Source organism: Phaseolus vulgaris, chromosome 10 (assembly GCF_000499845.2).
Source record: "Phaseolus vulgaris cultivar G19833 chromosome 10, P. vulgaris v2.0, whole genome shotgun sequence".
Taxonomy (NCBI): domain Eukaryota; kingdom Viridiplantae; phylum Streptophyta; class Magnoliopsida; order Fabales; family Fabaceae; genus Phaseolus; species Phaseolus vulgaris.
Window position 1 is genome coordinate 2,342,435 of NC_023750.2, and position 21,921 is coordinate 2,364,355.

The window sequence follows — 21,921 nt, forward strand, 5'->3', positions numbered from 1 at the left end:
GCCATCAATGGAGGCAACAATATAAAAAAATAAATAGGAAAAAGGGAACTTCCAATAGCAATTATGATGCCTTCTTTTTTTTTGTATAAAATGTATGTATGAACCTTTGGATAAACTTTTTCTCTAAATACTTTCAAGAGATAAATAAAAAAATATTTTTTATATGTTAAAATTAATTTTTATGTAAATTAAAAGTAAGAAATGTTGAGAAGTTATATGAGGAAACTTAATGATAACAATAAAAAAATAAACACTGTAAACAAAAAATTAATCATAACAACGAGAGAAAATAATAAATTGTTAAAATAACTTTTTAAACAAGAAATTATATACTTCAAATAACGTTCTTGAAACAAAAACTTATAAATCTGAAAGAACGTTCTTGAAGAAATGTAAATAACAGTAATAGCGTTCTTTGAGTATATTTCTAAATTTATAATCTTATAAATATGTTTTATATTAAAAATAAAATAAAGGCGTTGAAAAACTAATGTAAACATTTAAGGTTTGTTTTAGTAAACAATTATAATTGGATTTTTTTTGTTTTGTGACCTACTACGGCTGGTATAAAAAAAAATTAAAGTAATCAAAATAAAGTTATTAATGAAAAAAATATTAACGATGGAATAATTGTTTAGAATTTAATTTTATATATGAATATTGTTCTTACAATTTAAACTAGACCGAATATCCCCTATCGAATCGCTCTTGTCATGTCCGAGAGGTGGAGTACCTGTAAAGATACTTCGACGTTCAAGTAAGTGAAAGTCACTTTAGTGGTTCAATTTAGGGTTTCCCTAGACCCAATGACTGCTTAACCATGTTTTACAATCCCTAATGAGGATTAATGCTCTTACCCATTTGTTATGATACGAACACCATTGAGACCGTTCGAATATCCGACAACTTAGATTACATGTCTTCAACTCATCAGGTCAAGCTTTTGACTCTTCGCCAATTTTAGATTTAACATATATGTTCTTTTAGACTTTTGAATTGAAGTTTTTTTTTTAAAAAAGTTTAATTTTATAAAATATTTTATGTAATTTATTTAAATTTGTTTTTTTTAAATTAAATTTATTTACATTAATATTTTATTACGTAAATTTATTTTAGATTTATTTTTATCTAAGTTTATCTCTAGAAACTTAATAAATAATCTTAAAAAACTTAATGAAAGAATATAACAGTCACATTTTTCACATATTCAAGAAATAAATTAAAATTTTATTATCCAAAAAACTAAATTATTATTTATTTATGAATTAAAAAATCGTTATTTATCTTAAATAAAATATAAATTAATATATATTTTTTTTAAATAGATTTAATTTCGCAAAAATAAAATATACTAATCTTGAACTGATCAAAAGGGAAAGAAAGATATAAAAAAAAATCACCCAAAATATCTCCATTCTTAAAGTCTTTTTCCCTTTGAAAGTGGAAGATAAGTTGAATTTTTTCCGACAATTTAGACTTCAAAAAGTCTTGTTTATTTGACTTGAACACGGTTTATGGAAATCAATGGTATTTACTTCAAGTCTTCTATAATTGGTATTTACCAGTTTTTAAGTTTTGACTTTTAAAAATAATTATTTATAAATAAAAAATATTATTTTAGTATACATTCTACATATACAATTATTTAAATTTGAAACGTTACTTCTTTTTTTTTCAATTTTTAAGTAATTCTTTTCAATAACAAGATTACCATTTATATGAAGATAATGTTTTTATTTATAAATTCAAACTGTGTGAAAATATATTTGGAAATAATAGAACTTGGAAACACATTTGGAAATAACAGAACGCGTGTTTTAATGCTTTACAAATGGTTTGACTTTGACCAAAGAAGAAATAAATAAATGTAATTTTTCTTTACCGAAATCAATGTTAATTTATTCTCTAGAAAATCAAAATATTTTTTACTTAATATTTAAATTTGTATAAAGTATATAATAGTTATGTTCTATGTATTTCAACAAAAATATCGTTAGGTATGAAGTTTTGTATCAATAATAATAAAAAAATAACAAGAATTAACTCTTATAAAAAACTAAATTGAATGCATGCATATCAAGGATTATAAACATCAATTAGAGAATCAGAAATTAGTTGACGGTATCTTTGATGAGATCCCGGACCAAACTTTAATCTGTGCTAGAGAGAACACTTTAGTATGATCAACCACTCTATCTTTAAATAAATAATTATTCATGTGCCTCCAAATCTCGTTAACCAATGCAATCCACATGTTGTCCATAATAAGATTAACTGAAGTGAATGCATTCAGAATCTTGAAATGTTCAAAATGAGACACAAGATCCATTAAATCGACCGATCTTACTCCTAACCAGTCATAACAAAGATTCCAAATTAGCCAAAAAAATTTTACATAAGAGTGTTGATATGTTGACAATTCTGCACCTCACTATAATCGAAAAGAAAGAAATAATATTTTGTTGAAATGAACTATTTTAAAATTATATTATGTGTAAACTGATATCTTTTTATTATATAGTTGTGAAAATAACATATTTTTCTTTGTATTGATTTAATTCATATATATATATATAATGATATAAAAATAATAGGGTTATAAGCTAACCAATCTGTCAATAATTAACTAACAAACTAATAACTTCTATCTAACTAACAAACTCATGTATCTCTTGTTCCCAAAAAGGTTATTGTTTCTTCGATTCTTATGCACAAGAACAAAACACAGAAGCAGAAAATGGATGTCATTATCTCATTCATCATGGCAAGAACTTTTTCTCTACAATTGTGAGAGATGAAGGGATGATAAAATAAACAAACATGTAAAGTACATAAAGTACATCTCTAAGTACAGTGTAGATGATCAAATTGTTTCTCCTTTACCATGGGGAGTAAAAAGAGATGTATCAGTAAAAGAAGGACAACTACTCCCCATGTATCTACTTCTATCATAGGAGCTTCTGCTCATCTGATCAAAGGAAGAAGATTCAAGTAAGTGCAAGAATTCATCAAAACCCTCCTGAGAACATGTCTCTCCTGGCCTACTCAACTCATCTGGCACACCAACTTCTCCCTCCAAAAACCTCACCACCTGTCTCATGCTAGGCCTAGCAGTGGCAGAACCATTTGAACACAGAAGCCCCAATTTCAACACCATGAGCACCTCTCTTTCATTAAAATCACCATTTAGTCTAGGGTCCACCACATCAAGTATTCTCCCTTGCTTGTACTTGTTCCACACACAATCAACCAAAACTAAATCTTCTGGCATTGCCTTTGGATCAAGTGGCCTGAGCCCAGATGCCACCTCCAGTAAAAGTGCACCAAATGCAAAAACATCTGAGCCAGGAGTAGCCTTCCCTGTCCTAGGCACCTCGGGAGCCAAATAGCCTAAGGTCCCCACCACCCTTGTGGTACTTGGGTTAGCCCCATGTTCATACAACCTTGCTAATCCAAAATCTCCTAGTCTTCCATTGAGTTCACCATCTAGCAGCACATTGCTAGCCTTCACATCCCTATGTATCACCACCTGCTCATAGCCCTCATGCAGATACAAAAGGGCAGAAGCAACATCCTTGATTACCTTAAACCTTTGCTCCCAACTCAGGATTCTTTCTGGTTCATCAAACAGGTACTTGTCTAAGCTCCCATTAGCCATGAAATCATACACAAGGAGGAGGTCACCGCGGAGGCGACACCACCCCAGCAGCTGAACCAGATTCCTGTGGCGAAGCCTGCCTATGCTGGCTATTTCAGATACAAATTCCCTCAGGCCTTGTTTGGAGTCATGTGATATTCTCTTAACAGCAACTTGGGTATTGGAATTTGGCAATGTTCCTTTGTAGACACTCCCAAATCCACCTTGTCCAAGCAGCTCTTTGTCCTTGAAACCTTTTGTTGCTTTCTTGAGCTCTTGGTAGGAGTACCTGTGTGGCCCAATCTCAAGCTCCCAAGCTTCTATAACATCAGCATTCTTGTACCTTCTGTACATGTAGAAGCCGAGTAAGACAGCAAACAAGGCAAGAACAACACCAGAGACTGAAACCCCAATTATCAAAGATGTGTGTTTCCTCTTTGGCCCTGGAAGCTGTGGGAGGGAAGAGAGATCAAGGGGTGGAGCTGGCCCATTGATTTTGAAGCTCCAACCCAAGATGTAATGGGAGCTAGCAAGCAAACCTGTTGATGCAGAGAATCCTACATACATGGAATCCTCAAGAATCGGTGAAAGATCCACAGGAAAGGACAAGAGTGGTCTTGTGGGTTTGGTAGAAGATGCAGAAATTGTGACATTAACAACACTTTGAGCAGAATCATAATCAACCCAAACCAAAATAGGTTGCCCACTTTTGAGAGTGAGATTCTGTTTGTCAGAATCATGATCCCCAGTGTAGTAACCAGCAGGTGCAGAAGCATTGGATACCAAGCTATCGATGTCAATTCCAACATGGTTATCATTGATGTCCCCAAACTCAAAATCTTGGGCTGTGTCAAACTCAACAGCAAAAAGGTGGTTGGAGAAGTTCCCTATGTCAGTTGAGTTAAGAAGACCAAGATATTGGCTTGGAAGAGCCTTCAGATCCTTAGAACTTGCAATTGTAAAAGCAAGGCCATGCCCTCCTAGCTTTGGAAACTCAGGAACAATAACCAAAGCAAAAGAGACAGAAAAGGAGAAAGCTTTACCATCACTAGAGTTCTTGAACCGAAGAGCAGTTGGATAAAAAGCATGACCCATCACCTTACTTGAATCATTTGTGAGTTTCAGCACCCCACTTGGCTCTATTTCTGCTACACCATCAAGGGTCATGTTGTTGCTATCCACACCCTTGAATCCAGCATAGAAGATCTGGTTAGGCTGAGATGAAACTGGGATCAGAAGGAACAGGAACACAGACAAGAGTCCGAGGAGCATGTTGAGGTTGGCCATGAAACAAGATGAGTGAAACTCAAGTACTTTGTATGATTACAACAACTTGAGCATTCAGTGTTCAAAATATTAATTGGTATGAATATAATAGAATAGAATGTTTTGTGGGAAAAAAAAGGTGGCATAAGAAAAGAAGGCACATTTTGCTAATTTTGGAAGGAGTTGGTGAAGGAAGAAGCTTCGCTTCTAATTCTTAGATGAAAGAAAACAAATTCATTTATACTGATTTGTATAGTGTGGTATTCATTTATACTAATTTCTTTAGAAAAAATTCTCTAGTTATTTTTGTTTTTTGAAACTTGATATAAGCATAAGAAATTATAACAAATAAAATCTCAATTAATATATTTTTTAAAATTACTTAAAAGATTTCAGTAAAATAAAAAATGATATTTAAAAACTGATGCATTTCTGTAGCAAATGAAACGAATGGGTATGTTGTATTGTAAAACAGGAGGTAGTTGCGTAGCAGTAATGTTAAAACTGTGGGTTTGGGCACTTCTATATGCACTCAACAATCAAGTGGGGAATGCCAAAAGTGTGACTGTTTGTTTTATAATTACTAATTAAATTTTGTATTATGCTATATATATATATATATTTATTTGTGTACATGATACTCTTTTAGATGTTACTCTTTCACTTGTAGCTATCTATTATTTGTGTACAAGATACAATCATAATTAACAAATCATCACACAAACAATAAATACAACAGTAAACTATTAAAATAGATTTTTAACATGAGAAAAATATATATAAAAGAAAATATATTGATTAGTAAGAAAAAAACAATTCAATTTCATCAAATACAAATATACTAAATATATCACACGTGAATCTATACATAAAAGAATATTCAATAAATTGAATATAACTAACGTCTTTTAGAATACTTGTATTTAGTCTGTTCTACCACATTCTAATGTCTTATCTATTTTAAGACTTAGGTTAAGAAGCGAACTCAAGCGTAATGGATCAAAGTAGGCTTTTACAACCAAAGTCATGCATCTACACATATGCATTAACTCTCCCCTTAATTTCTCACCATTTGATTTATTAGTTTATGTGACTTAAATTATCAATGAAACAGGGGATCTTTGTTACAACATTGGTGTCTTTACTTTATACAAATCAAATAATGGTTCACATATCATCTCATATTTGTGATCCCAAATTTATACAATTTTTATTATTTGTAACAACTATTTTCATATAACTTAACTCTTTTAAACAAAACCACAAATCAATTAAATATACAAATTAACATTTTATTTACATTTTCTGTTTATCATTCACATCAAATCCATTAAAAGAACAAAAGAAAACACGAAAAAAGATTGCTTGAGTGAAAATTTATTTGTTTGAGTAAAAATCTAGTCAAGAGCAAGGGTTGAGTTTACTCTCATTTTGCTTGATTGAAAAATCTTTGGCTTTTGCAAAAAATCCTCCGTGTGAGTGAAAATAGGAACGAAAGCAAAGATTAAGTTTCATCTTTATTTTCACTTGAACGAAAAATCCTTCGTGTGAGTGAAAAATCTTTCGCTTGAGCGAGAAAAGGTCAAGAGTAAAGGTTGAATTTCTGCTCTATTTTTATTTGAGCAAAATTATTAAAAAATCAACTTCATAAACAAAACCCAATGTGTTTTCAAATTTTTACCCAAAACTAGTTTAACAAATACAACTTTCAAACAAATTGAAAATTATCAATATAGCCATAATTTTCTTAAACTCAATATATATTTCCATTCATCAAACTCATAAACTTATATATGGAAAACTATAGGAAATCAACTTTACTCATCTAAACTGTATTCAAAATTGAGTGTAAGAAACTCCATACTTCAACATGCATACCATAGGAATTGGATCGATAGGAATATGCATTATAGTGTTTGCAATACATTTTATCAACATATATATATATATATATATATATATATATATATATATAATTTGCTTCTTTGAATGAATGTGACTGAATTTATGTATCTGGTTGGTTGGATTTAAATAAACAGGTTAATTAAGAAGGAAAAACGTATAAAACAGAATGAACTAAAAAAAATGTCCATAATAGACGACGATTATGGTCATAACTGTCGTCTATACCTCGATCATGCACACTTTTTGAGCAGTGCCAGGAAAGAGTATAAACGACAGTTATGGCCATAACTGTCGTCTATACTCTTTCTAACACTCTATATACTCATATTTATTTTCGTTATACCATTGTGGTTGTGAAAGAACCGTAATTTAGATGTGAATTATAAACGGAGATTCTAGAACCGTCGTCTATACTGAAATAGAATAGACTACATGCTGATAGACAATAATTTCGAAACTGTTGTCTAATTGTTAAAAAAACTATTGCCATTGACCTTTTATGCACCAGTGAGCTTAGTCTCATATTTTTTCCTACAATATATATGATGCTTTACACACTTTAATTAATTACTCTTCAACAAATGACATGCCCAATAATATTCTCAAACTAGTAAATCTTTCTTCAACGAAATTTAATAAAAATGTGAGCAAGTTGATCATCTATGAGTACAAACTATCCTATTTTGGACATGATCCCTAATAAAGTGGTGTTTTATTTTCAAAGTGATAAGCCTTGAAATGCAATATAGGATTCTTGGATGGAGCAATGGATGCAGCATAAGATATTAATACTTACCTTATAAGGGTTGTAATCTTCTAGTTAATTTTTTATCAATAGGTGTGGAGAAGAATAGCTAGTAGCTTATATGTAGTTAACTTCAATTATGGAAAGTGTTATGGTTTATTGCTTTGGAGTTTAAGGTATTGTATCAAATATATTTACACAATAGTTAATTCAAACTGAAATTTGATTTATATATTTAAAGTGAAATCAGATACTCATTAAATTCAGAAGGTACCACAAAAGTTAAGAAATCACAATCTTAATTGAAGTTGTGAAGTGAGTGTTAATGTGGGAAAACTTACATTTATGTTATGTAGAAATATGTATAAAATTGAATTAGTATTTATATACGATTTATTAAAATATGGAAAAGAAAGTGAAAATTTCAAACCTTCATTAAAAAAAGTAAAAAAAATATATTCCTATAAAAATTCAGAACTTTCTTTACTTTTATTTTTATTTTTTTTAATTCAAATTCCAAACTCTCTATAAGGATGAATGAATTATAAAAACGGTGAAATGGATTTGTTAGGGAATATGCCTTGCTAATTAAGTGGACTTAAATATATTATAATGATTTTATTAATTAGTCCATCAAAACCTAATAGGATAGTGAGTAATTGAACTAGGAAAACCAAAAAATACAGTAGAAAACATACACCTAACATTCTAATAAAATAATATTTTAATTATTTTTATTTTATCTTTTAATTTAAAATATTATTATATTATTATAAAGAATTGTGAAAGAAAAGTTTTCCATTTTTATATTTTTGCATGAAAGAAAAGAATAATTTATAATGAACACAAGTCTAAGCAAACTAAACTCAAGGAGAAAAACATTAAACTATAACATTATATATATACATAATCTTGAAAATTGCTGCTTCATTCCTTTATTCAATAATATTACAGCACACTAGGAAATTTAGCAGCAAATTCAATCACTGTCATTCACTTCAGAAACTGTGTTTTGGATTCAGAATTTACATGCATAAGATAAATGGTGTTGCTAATATGCTATCATTTTATCTTGAACTGATATATTTGAATGTTATCTTCCTTTCTTTTCTTGAAATTGGTGTTGAATCTGTGGACAAGAAACTTGCCCCATTTGTAAGGCCTATATTTGGAAGGGTTTTGGTCATTTATGAGCTCCTCCAATGGCTTCACCTCAGTTTCCTGCGCAGGGAAGAAGAAGAATGGAATGGAAAATCTTTCTTTCTCAGAGTTTACCACCACTCTATGCTCTGGACTCTCATATGCATCATTACTCCAAACCTGCACAAACAACAACCCCAAAATTTCTATCCACCATCAAATAATAATTTAATTAAATAACATTTTCAATAACAAATTCTTATCATCAATTATAGTTTTTTTACCAAAAATAAAAAAAGATAATTTCATAGGTTAATTATTAAAATGGGTAAAATTTAGAAAATTATTGAAATGAGTGAGTAATGCCAAGTTGGTACGATTTCAGTGTGAAGAAGTTGTGTCGATATGACACATCATGTATTTGAACTGAAATTGTATACCAACTTCAGTGTGAAGAAATCGTGTCAATGTGATATAACATGTATTTGAATTGAAATCGTGTCAATGTAACACAATTTATAATTAGATTTCAACTAAAATCGTGTCACCTTATCACTTTGATACGACTTTAGTTGAAATCTAATTACACTGAAATGGTGTGAATGTGACATGACCTATTTCATTAATTTTTTTAAAATTTTATACAATTTAATAATTAATGTATAAAATTATCCTAGTTTGATAAAAAAAAAAACTCATAGTTTATTAACTTTGATAAGAAATACTTTAAAAGTCACATTTTAAACTACTTTTATCCTTTACAAATATTATATGAAAATTAAATTCAAAATGACTAAAAATTGCAAAATCTTAGTCTTTAATTTATTGTTAAAATCGTTGCATTGCAGCAGTTAAATTGATGAGAGTATTGGTTCTCTTATAAAAATTTCACAGATTAACAGCTAAAATGGTGTTTGTAGTTTTATTAAAGAAGGTTGTTTGGAGTGGGAAGGAAGTATAAGTACCTGAACAATATCACCAAGGTTGATAATGTAAGCATTTGGGATGAGTTGAACTCTTATCCACTCTTGATCTGCTTTGTGTTTGACTTCTAGTCCTGCAACTTCCTCTTGTGCAAGAATGGTTAAGGCTCCAATGTCCTTGTGTGGACCAACACCAAGGGCTAGCTCAGGATTAGGGCATGTAGGATAGTAGTTGAAACGAATAAAGCTAGTTTGATCTTTCATAAAATATTCTTCAAATCTCTTTGCTTCAAGACCTAAGCTCAAAGCTATAAGCTCCATTAACTTAAAGGACAACTTTTCCATCTCTTCAACATACTCTTTGATTATATTCCTACCCATGTTCATATTCACATAGTGAATTACAAGAAAAAAAAACAAAAAGAAATAGAAATTTTCTTTTAACTAAAATGAAACTCATTGATAATTTAATTGAATCAAGAATACTTTTATATAGCATTTTTAAAACATGTAACAACATATAGTTATAGGAGAGGTTGTGTGTGGATGGAGGTAGGAAGATACATATTTGTATTGCTTTAAGTGTGGGTATTGACGGTTTATCTTTAGTATAAAGGTCAGAACACCTTGAAGTACTTTATGTTCTTTTTATATATTTATTCATTGTTGATTAAAAAAATCATTTCTTCTTCTTTGCATGGTTTATAATAATATTAATAACAAGTTATTTTCTACTTTGTCACATCATAAAATTTTTCATATTCTAATTTTTACTAATAAATAAGGTTATCAAACATGAGAGTGTAAACTTGTGGGAAACTTGTAAACTCGTAAGAGTTTACTTCGTGTGAAAAAAATATTTCAGTAATGTAACTAATCAAAATACTTTAAAAAATAACTATATTTAACAGTGAATGAGAATTATATAAGTTCAAAGTATCCCAAATAAATAAGTTCATACAAATATTACAAAACATTATGTAATTGGGTCCAAGAAACATAGTGTTTTACTTATACTTTTAATATAGGAGGATGCAATTGGGTTGCCCCAGTTGAATTTGATCCACTCTCAAACACAACTTAAAAACATGAATTTAAAAAATGAAATTTTATAAAATTAAAAAAAGAATTCAATTGAAAAAAAAACTCTCAGCATTTTCAATTAAAAAAAAAACTTTGCAGGTGCACTCCTAATGTTCTCTCTTACATGCATAGCCAAGCTTCAGATAAATACTTTGTAGCAAGGGCAACACCAAATTCCCAATGTTCTATTGGCCAAGCAAACTCTAAACTCAAACAGAACAAAGACACACCAAATGACCATGCCACGGGACGACACGACCACGACGAACAGAGATTGTAGACGAAGATGCACCACCACAATTAGAAAAGAGACAACCATGAAAGAGATAACGTGACCATCAATGCCACCACGATGGGAACAAAGATGCACACGCTGACACCACGATCAAAACAGAGATGCACCACCACAAAGAACACAAATGAACCCTAACGAGAACAAGGTGGTTTTGTATGATTTTGGGTCTTGAAATGGGTCATTTTAGGTTTAAAGAAAAAACCTGTAAACTCGCCAACTAGGGTTGAAGACTTGCGAGTTCAACTAAGTTCATTGAGTTCATTATGAGTTTACCAAGTTTGCTCCAAAAATGAGTTTGATTTTGAGCCAACTCGCTCAAGGTGAGTGGAAACTTAGCTTAGACGAGTTAACAAGTTAACTCATGAGTTTTTGACAACCATGATAATAACAATAATTTATTTTGTAACAAACCTCTTTATTCACTTCTTTAAACTAATTGCAATATGCAATTAATGTACTTCATTGAGATTAAACATTTCCATAATCTTCTTGGGCTTCTCAAAGGGCTCAAGTTTTAAGGTTGTAATAATATCAAAGGGATCGATATTTAGGGAATATTCTTAAGAATTTAATATGCGAAGAATCGATATAAATGACTTTTATACGAGCATCAATTTCAGTCAAAGAACATAATGTTAACATGCTAATCAAAATACGTAAGAGTGAGACAAATGAAACCTAATCCCTATTTTTTCAACTTTTTTTTATCGGCAAGAAAAAATAAATTAATATGAACCACTTTAGGGGTGGCTCAACCCTTATACATAATCATAACACAACAGTTCCTCAAAACTCCTTCTAACCTACCTAATCCTTATAACCTTAAAACAATAAACACCCCAGCCAAAGGAATAAACCTTGCAAAAGCTCACTTAATTGAAAACATACAAGCCATATGATCAATGCACCACTCAGAATAAGTAAAACAAGCAGAATCAGATTTAGATGTTACCCAAGACCAAACCTTTAATTGAGCTAAGGTAAACATTTATGAATGTTTGATCACTCCACCTTGGAAAATATGCTTATTCCTATGCTTCCATATTTCATTTACTACTATAATCCAAACGCTACTCCAAACTACTTTAACCTGGGCAGATGCATTTAACAAATTAAACTGCAAGAAGTGAGAAACTGGATCAACATGATCAACCGACATAATCCCCAACCATGTAAAACACTGTTTCCAGACAAGTCCAGCAATCCTGCATTAAAAAAACAAATGATTTGTCGACTCCACTTCCATCCTGCAAAAGCTACAAAGGTTGCTATCAACCGAAACCCCACGCCTTTCCAAGTTAACTTTTGTAGCAACTGAATTAAATAACACCCTCCAAGCGGTAAACTGGGCTGAAGGCAAAGCATAAGACTTCCAGAGGGATACAAACATATTATCTCCCTCGTAGGGGCCTCTTAATTTAGCATAGGCAGACTTTACCGAAAATTCACTATCCTTACCTACCTTCCAAACCCGGCTATCTTCAATACTCAAGACCGGGGCATTTCCAAGCACCTCTTGTAATAGCTGGGCTTCCTGACTATTTTCCCAATCAAATAGACCTCTCCTCCACACTAACTTCCACTCCCAACTATTGTTAACACACTCCTTGCAAGACTCTAAATTACCTTCTTTATTACCACATAAGGAATACAGTCTTGGGAATTTACTTTTCATATCTTCGTTGCCCACCCAAACATCTTTTCAGAACAAGATATCCTTCCCGTTTCCCACTCTCCACTCACAACAGTTCTCAAAGGTTCTATCCCATTCCTCCATCCCCCAAACACCTTCAAATCCCTCCACCAGTTGGAATCCTTAGCATTACTCCTTTGATCTTGCAAGATTCTCCAACCTCTGTATTTAGAGTCGAGAATTTCCTTCCACAAACCACCCTTCTCAGTCTCCAGACGCCAAATCCACTTTCCCAGTAGAGCCACATTGAAAAGCCTTAAGTTTAAAATACCAAGACCGCCAGCTTCTCAAGGCTCGCAAGCCTTTTTTCCACAAAACCCACGATATTTTCCTTCCTTCTGAACCCCAACCCCACAAAAACCTTCTCCGAATTTTTTCAATCTTCTTTAGCTCAGCAGAAGGAAATTTATACATAGATAAATATAAAAGCGGGATAGAAGAAAGAATCGACTTAATGAGACAAACTCTCCCGTCCAACGAAAGAAATCTATCTTTCCATCTTCCCAACCGAATCTTAATTCTTTTCAGCACTTCGTCCCAAAACGAGACTCGCTTGTGGCTCCCCCCCACAAGCAACCCCAAGTATTTGAAAGGGGTTTTCATCACTTCGTAATGAAGGATTGCAGCAAACTGCTGAATCAAAGTGCGGTCAACCCTCACCCCTCCAATTTTACTCTTCGAAAAATTGACCTTCAAACCAGAGGCTAATTCAAAACAGTGCAGAATGACTTTCAAATTGCAAACATATTTAAAGTTAGCTTCACAAAGAAACAAAGTATCATCCGCATATTGAAGCATATTTACCTTAACATTTTGTACCCCAACCTCCAGACTCTCCACCAGATTCTTCTCTACAGCTTTCCTTACAACACCTGCCAATCCTTCCGCCACAATAAGAAACAAAAAAAGCGCAAGAGGGTCACCTTGACATAAACCCCTCTTAGGGTAAAACTCTGAAGTAGGACTCCCATTTACAAGCACTGACACAGAGGAAGACTCCAAACAGGATTTAATCCATCTGATCTATTTTTCACAGTTGAAGCAACCAATTCTTTGTTTGTTTTCTTATTGATCATCGCCAACACAACTACTTTCAACACACTTTTTATTGTTTTGTTTTATGTTTAATCTTACTTGATAATTCACTGTTCCCTATGGGATCGATCCGTCCTTAACGATTAATGAAATAAAACACACTAAGAACAACATCACCCTAAAATGTTGAGAAACCTCTCCATGGATTAAAACTGTGGGAGTTGTTTCATGATAAATCTATTCTTTCGTTCAACCACCTCATTTTGAGGAGGTGTTTGATAGAAAAAGCTATGAGAAACCATAAAATTTTTGAAAAAAATAAAAAATTCTCGCGATCATTTTTTGTATTTCAACCTCTGTTTAACTGATGTATAAACTTTTTACATTAAAATTTATAATAATTTTGGTAGTTATATTCTTCTGGTGTTTATTCTTTAAAATTCTATCAGTAATGATTGCATAGTGAAGATGAATCACCTGAAGTGTGGAGGGTACTGAGGAGATGAATTAGTCCAGTGAGTGAGTCGATCATCGTTTTCATCAGTAGTGAGAGGAACCAAAGTGGGGTCTTTGGCCACAGAATCAAACACTTCTTTCCAGTCCCTAACGTTCTTGGTGTGCTCAGTGTCATAATAACCCATCGCATTCCTCTCATTTCTGCTAACCTTCCTCTTCTCCTCCAAACTCTGACCAAAGAACATCCTCGAAGCTTTCTCAATGTTTTCTCTCAGACTCTGGGGCACCCCATGGTTGATTACTTGGAAGAAACCCCATTCCTTGCATGCAAACCCTATCTCCTTCACCAAGCCTTCAATGGAAGATGAATCTGCAACTGCTTTGTTGGTTATTGGGGAGAGATCTATCACAGGAATTTCTTCAGCTTCGATGACACACAACTTTGCTCTGTTTAGCGGCTCTTGGATGAAAGCAGTGTCTACCTCTCCCATGCTTCTTGTTAGCTATGATCACTTCTTTGCCAACTGCAGAGTTGACTGTTTTCTAGGTATATATATAAACAAAATTAACCTAATAATACCCTAAAAGATCCCATCAATTAAGTTAATTGATAAAAATATCAATTACTCCATCAATACAATAATATATTATCTTGGAAATATGGAATCACATGAATAACATCATTATTTTTTAAAGAGGAGTGACGAATGTGTTTGAAATATTTTCTTTGGTTCAAGTAAAGGTTTGGTCTTGGGTCTCTATAAATTTTAGGTCAGCTTCGTTTTCCTTTTCAGATTGGTGTTTAGAACGTATGTTGTGCATGAGTTTAATCACTTGAGTGTGTTAAATGTAGCAAGGACAAGGTAAGTTTTAGTTAGTTTTGGAGATTTTAAGCAGGAATCGGTAGCTGTGTACCGTGTATAAGGGTTGAACCACTCCTGAAGTGGTTCCTATTTATTTATTTTTTATTGCCGATAAAAAAAATCTAACATGTTCGAATCTTATAAGCACAATTTTATTAAATATTTAAAATAAAATAAAAATAATAAAACTCTTAATCAGTTCAAGCAAAATTGTTTTTAGTAGAAGATATTTGAAACATGCATAAAAGTAAATATGATTATTACATTTAAATAGGGTTAACACGATTGGGCATTAGAAATAGTATATAAAATAGATTTGAGAAAATATATGTTGTGTGGTGGATATTGTGAGTAGACTTTTTATGTGGTTGTGATTCCTTCGTGAAGATACATCGAATCACGTCAGTATGGATATTGTGAGTAAAATATTTATGATTGTGACTCTTTGGTGCAGATACATTGAATCAGGACATTAATTGTATGAAAAGATAAAAAAAAATATGATTATGGGTTTAGGTTGGATCAGGTGGATTTTAAATCACTATCAACGGAGCTAGCTCTAATGTGATCACTATCTCGATTTATGTGAGTTCCATTTTTAGTTGGTGTTTCAAATATTTGATTTGTATGCGATTGGTTGTCTGTTTTGAGTCTTTAGTATGATAGTGTATCAGTAATTACTAGTGGATGTCGGACTTTGTATGTAAAAGGATTGATTCATCATTGAAGTGGTTTGTTTTTAAATATTTTTGCTATTGCTAATAAAAAAAAAATCACTAGTTTCACGGAAGAGGAAATAAAGGAAACGGTTTGAGAGTGTGAAGGATGAAAAAAGTCTAGGCTTGGATGGAAAAAATTTGAGACAATTGCTTCCTGCACTATATCACTGCATCCGATTCTAGTGGAAAAGACGAAACTGTCCTAAAAAAAATTTCAAAATATGTGTTCTGGATTTTTTTTCCAAAATGAAATTTTATATTATGGATTTTTTTATCCAGGGTTTTTCATTTTTGTTTCCAGATTTTCATTTCCGAAACACAATAATCTCTTTTATGGATTTTTTTTTTCTGGAATGTATTATTTTCAATTCTGGATTTTTTTATCCAAAATAGAATTTTAATTTTTATTTTCAGATTTTTATTTCCGAAACTCAATAACCACTTCTGGATTTATTTTTCCAGAATATATTATTTTCAATTCCGGATTTTTATTTCCGGAATAAAGGGCGTTTTTTGAAATTAAAAAAATATGTTGGGTGGAGGTTAAAAATGATTGGGTGTAGGAAGCATTTGCCAAAATTTCATGGTTTTATCTCTAAGCTTGGTGTTTTGTTCATCCATCCACCAGCTTGAGGGGCTTTTAACGTTCTCTTCTTTTTTGGATTCTATTTTCTTTGCTTTTCTCAAGCCCTTTAGGCTTAGTTTACCTTTAACCTTCTCTTTGAATATATTATGCATAGAACACAGATGCAAGTAAGTAATTAATAATACAAAAAAATTATTTTCTCCATCAACATGCAGAAATCTAAAAATTTCATAAATGAAAAATAAAAATTGGATTACTAATCGAGAAGTGAAAAAAAATAAAATTAATCTACATTGTAATTTATGAAAATAAAAAATGCATTCTGAATTACACCATCTAAAAGGTTAAATAACACTGAAAATAAATAATTTCAAATTCTACGTACTAGAACCTAGTTTCAAATTGTTAAATTTGATACTCTTCAATCCAAAATCTTTTGGAATCACTCAATTCAGAGTCTTTCTATTAAAACTTCGTCACCTTTTCCACTAGACACACTTTGAAGATAACAAGGTTTGGACTGTTTCTTTCTTCACTTCCGTACCTTCTTCTCTCACCTCCATAAATTTTCAAATTTCTGAAAATAGTCCTCTATAATATTTCGGATTACGTAATCCGAAAGTCATTTTTTAAATTTGTAATTACCTTCTGGATTACATAATCCGGTAGTCTTTTTTAAGATACATGATTACTTTTCGGATTACATAATTTGGAAGTCTTATTTAGCTTCTGGATTATGTAATTCAGAAGTCCTTTTTCAAATGAGTTTCCGGATTATATAATCTGGAAACTACTCTATGGGGTGACACACAAAGGAGAAAAATGTATTTTCATGTTGTGTATGGAGGTGACAGAAGAAGATATGGAGGTGTAGGAAGAAACAGTCCAAGGTTTGTCTCTTGGTCATTTATTGCATATAGGCCCAACTACTTCAACTTTTATTCTTAATGCTCACGTCTCCATCACAAATATCTATCACTATTTTTTTCATTTAGGCCTTGAGAATTGTGTTTTTATCTTTATCTCCCTTTCAAATGTAAGAATTTGATGAAATTTTAATATATATATATATATATATATATCCTAAAATTGATATTAGTGTTTTCAAATTTGAAAAGATAGAAATAAAGAAAAGGTTTTATAAAGATTAAAATAAAAATTCATATATTTATAAAAAGTAAAAACAAGAATTTCAAATTTTAATGAATGAAAAATAAAGAAATTATTTTATAGATACTAAATCAAAAATTACTTAAAGAGTTAAAATTATATTGAAGTTTTTTTTTAAGTAAAAGTGGTAGGGACCTTCAATGGTATTATTAAGATAATTTATCTCTTGCGTATTCCCTTGTAAATGCATAGCATAATCTTAAAAAACAAAAGTTATATTTGAGAATGATGGTTAAAAAATTGAATATTATGTTATGAAGTGACAATGTTGATTGAGCCTATGCTACCTTTCTAACTTTTCCTCAAGGAATTTACTCTTTAAGAGCCTTCTTCAATAACTTTTAATATTGTTATTATACACAGTTATTCTGTTGTTTTTAGGTTACTTATTTATAGTATCCTTGTCAAGAAAAATTCTCTAAGGTCAACCATCTACTATAATTAGTCAATAGTTAAAAACTTGTTAGTATTATCTTATTATGATAGCTTGAATGTTACCACAAAATTTTCTTTCAGTATTCTATCACAGTTTTTAGGAAATTTTGTTCCAAAATTAAGACAACTCCTTAATCACTTTAGACACATTATTAGTACAATTGAAGTTTTTGATTTGACAAATTTGGCAAGATAAAAGTGAAGTGCAAAGGAAAGGAAATTTTCAACTATGATACCTATAAGATGTCTCATTGCCACCCATAAAACCCAACACAAAGTGTTACACCAGCAAAAAACAAAAGCTACACCTTATATAAAAAGTGATGCTAATGTGAAAAACATGATAACATTCTTTATTCTTCTGTTTAAAATTTATCCTTATCTGCTCCAAATTTACCTAAGAATCACCTAAAGTGTGTATGTGCAACTTCCATCATCACTTCTGGCTGTTGGATCATAGTTTTCTGCAGCAGGGTCAGTGCAACCTTCAGGAACAGGAACATGAACTTGCTGAGCTGCTTGTCCTGCACCAAACAATTAAGGAAACCTTTATTTAGCCTTGTTCTTCCTAAATGGTTACTCCAACATAATCCTGAAGCCAGAAACAGTTTTCCCATCAAGGGCTATAGGATCAAAGATCTAACCATAGAAGTTTCCTGTGTTCATGGCATCTTCATTTGCATCTCCAAGTGCAGCCTCACTGAGGTATTTGTCAGCCAATTGAACTCTCTTCACATTCTCTTGCTCTTGGACAAGCATGTTTCCATACTCAAGGAGCTTGCTAAGAGACATCTGTGGTTGCTCAAAAGTTGGAGGTCCCTCCTTTGAATTCACTAGCTTTTTCCCAACATTCTCCACCCCCACACCAGAAATCCACTTTCTGACTTCATCATCATACACTCTGGCCCTCAAGGCACCAAAAAAGTCTGCATAGAAAGGCATCAAACAGTTGATTATTCACATTTCATCATACAATTTGACACCAATGCCTCAAACTTCTATGCTATTTTCTTTTTAATTAAAATGATGTGCAAAAATATCTATACAAAACTTAGATCCTGATCTGGTCAGCACATTAATCTATCAATAATTTGCAGAACATCAAAATCTATATAAAGAAATAACAATACAGAACAAAATAGTGAATGACCAAACCAAAACCCACAAGAAAAACTTACAATCTCTAAAAAAGTCATATCTAACAACAAGAAGAATATGCTGCCACCAGTAAATTGTTGAAGAGAAATACCAAGTGAAATTAATCTATCAGCACATTTATTACCTTCTCTAAAGAAGTGAGGAAATCTAAACCTCATTTTCCTTATAACAATATAGTTATTCCATCTACTAATAAGACTTCAAGGAACCACACCAAAGAGGATTAAAAACACATTTATTTTAAATATTGGGATTAAAGTTGAATAAAGCTTGAGTAGGAAGTAACACCAAAAAAGCCTTATATTTACAAGGATAAAAACATATTTAAGTATATAGTTTTTGCTTGAAACTTGAATTGAGGTATGGCTTACCAATAGATTGTCCAGGGAAAGTGTCAACAAGCTTGATAATGTCCTCCTTTGGAATACCATCTGTTCTGAAAATGCCTTGGCACACACCAATTCTGTCATCTCGAGTAGGTGCCCAATAGAATTTCTCCATACGTCCATCACGAATGAGAGGAGCATACAATGTTGAGAAGTCATTGCCAGTGACAATGATTGGAACACGGGGATTCTCCTCCTTGTTGTACATGCCAGGAAGTTGGACATTGGTTGGGTTGTCAGCAATGTTCATGAGGGTTGCATTCACCATCTGGTTGTTGACTGTGTATTGTGTGGTTCCACCAAGCCTACCAGCTCCAGCATCAAGATCATTGATGAAGAGACAGCACATCTTTCCTTTTCTGATAATGTCTGCTGCCTCACGGTACCTTTGCCTAATCAACTTTGCAGGCTCTCCAGCATTTCCACTCTCCAATTCTCCAGCACTCATCATTATGGGGCTGAACTCAAAAGCCACACACCAAAGAGTTAATCAAGTTTTGGATTGTAGTTTGTAGTTTTATATGTCCCAAAACCATGGTTTGGAGACTGAATATTGAGTTTCATGCAAGATAACATGTTTACATTGCAAAAGTCCCAATTGAGTTGTACTTTAACATGATTTTGGTTGTTCTTAGTTCATCTTGGATGCACCTTAGTCTAAACCAATATCTGTATCCTTTTCCTACCAAATGGGGTAATACATAATTGAATGGAAATAAATAAGCTTACTTGATTCCCATCTTGGCAAAGACAAGCTCACATTGGAATGATTTCCCCTGACCTTTGCCTCCCCAAATACCCAAAATAAGAGGAACCTTAATATTTGGCAAGGACAAAAAGTTCTTGGTGATGTGAACAACAATCTTATCCATAAAGGCAGGAGCAATATAGAAGCCATCCATGGTGTTGTCCAAATTGTACCTGAAAATAAGTCCATTAACATTCATCATGTTCACAGAATGCAAACAATTCAAACTTGATGTTCCAATATACTAAGTTCAAACCAACAACTTACTGGCGAAGACCAGCACTGATGTAATCATAGGAACTCATGACAGCATAGTGAGTGCCACTCTCCATGGGAGCTTGGAAGAGAGTGTCCACCATTCCCTTCCCTCTAGTGATATCCTGCTGGTCATCGGAAGTGTCATAAGCAAGTCCCCCCCATCTATCCTTTGAAGTCTGCTTCTCCTCATCATATTCAATCTGTGCAGAAACCTTGAAATTCCCACACACACTCTTCTGGCTAGAATTCACAGAGCTGATTTTCTTCAAACAGGTTCCAAAGAATGCAGAGCTTGTCACTCCTCTGCTAGAGCCATTCAGTTTCAACTGCACCAAATGTAACCCCCAATGAGCCATGAACTCCAAATGGAATAGCAAGATTCATCCTTCACAACAATTTGGAACAGACCCAGATGGTAAAAACAAATCAAATTTATGTTTGATCACCAAAATTCTAAAGAGCCCCCGTGTTTATGTATACAGTAGTTAGTAGTAAGCTCAAATCTACTCCTTTGGACCTACTTGTACAAATAGAGCACATATTATGAGTGTCAATTGCATCATGCATATTTATGTTGGCAAGTGTTACTCTATAGTAAGCTAAAAATACTAAAAACATGGACCAACATTATTATAAGTGCAACAAAATGTTGTAACATTGACACCAAAGTTTGAAGAGTTTAATCTGACATAAACATAGTACCTGTGCCATGTTAACGGCTCCAACGGTTGGCACTGAGGCTGCCATTTTGAGTTGTAAAAGTGTTGAAGGGAATAAGACAAGAGAAAACTAAGTGTTTCAAAGCGTTTGGTTGGATAGAATTGGTGAGGGAAAGAGAAAGGTGAGAGGGTACTTTATAGTGTGACGAGTGTAGAAAAAGTGATATGAAGATATGCGAATTGGCATCATTACCCAACTTGACATCGCACTAGTTTCATATAACAATAATCATCTTTCATCATATAAAAAAAATATTATTAAAAATAAAAATACAAAAATATGGAAAGATTAGACAAAACTCATATGTTAACAAAAACGATACAAGGTAGACAATACTTATTCATAAAAAAAATTTAAGAATAGACTACTTTACACTATATATTGTCATTTTATATAAATAAAATTTTATTTAAAATGTATTAAAGTAAGTGATTTTTGGTGACGTGGACCTTGGTTTTGGAATGTGGGTTTTAAGTGCTGTGAACTTTGTTTAAGAACAAAATGGAGGCTTCTAGTTAGTGTAGTTATTTGAGGTTTGAGTTGCAGCATCACCCTCAACCACTCATATTTGCTAATTTTATTGCTTCATGATTGTGAAGAAAATAGAAAAACAAAAATCAGAACAGTTCCGCGCGGAGAAAAAGACTTCTTCTGGTTACTTCTGGATTTTTCTTGGCTTAAATGGAGAATGCTCTAAAAA

The 21,921-nt window shown here is 32.3% G+C and overlaps 3 protein-coding genes across 3 annotated transcripts; all 3 read right to left on the reverse strand.

Moving 5' to 3' along the window:
* Positions 1-2,727: 2,727 nt before the first annotated feature.
* On the reverse strand, positions 2,728-5,122 carry LOC137819269 (L-type lectin-domain containing receptor kinase S.4-like). Its single transcript, XM_068623066.1, has one exon. It carries the CDS (start codon positions 4,922-4,924, stop codon positions 2,864-2,866), a length of 2,061 nt encoding a protein of 686 aa, XP_068479167.1. The 5' UTR covers positions 4,925-5,122; the 3' UTR covers positions 2,728-2,863.
* A 3,283-nt stretch (positions 5,123-8,405) lies between these two features.
* Positions 8,406-14,911, reverse strand: LOC137818525 (protein LATERAL BRANCHING OXIDOREDUCTASE 1-like). Its single transcript, XM_068621996.1, has 3 exons — positions 14,200-14,911; positions 9,659-9,989; positions 8,406-8,873 (listed from the first exon to the last, which is right to left on the reverse strand). Exons 1-3 carry the CDS (start codon positions 14,667-14,669, stop codon positions 8,616-8,618), a joined length of 1,059 nt encoding a protein of 352 aa, XP_068478097.1. The 5' UTR covers positions 14,670-14,911; the 3' UTR covers positions 8,406-8,615.
* A 3,260-nt stretch (positions 14,912-18,171) lies between these two features.
* Positions 18,172-21,713, reverse strand: LOC137819157 (ribulose bisphosphate carboxylase/oxygenase activase 2, chloroplastic-like). The gene is made up of 6 exons (XM_068622921.1): positions 21,204-21,713; positions 20,511-20,827; positions 20,225-20,416; positions 19,481-19,953; positions 18,596-18,877; positions 18,172-18,475 (listed from the first exon to the last, which is right to left on the reverse strand). Exons 1-6 carry the CDS (start codon positions 21,246-21,248, stop codon positions 18,360-18,362), a joined length of 1,425 nt encoding a protein of 474 aa, XP_068479022.1. The 5' UTR covers positions 21,249-21,713; the 3' UTR covers positions 18,172-18,359.
* Between the last annotated feature and the right edge of the window lie 208 nt (positions 21,714-21,921).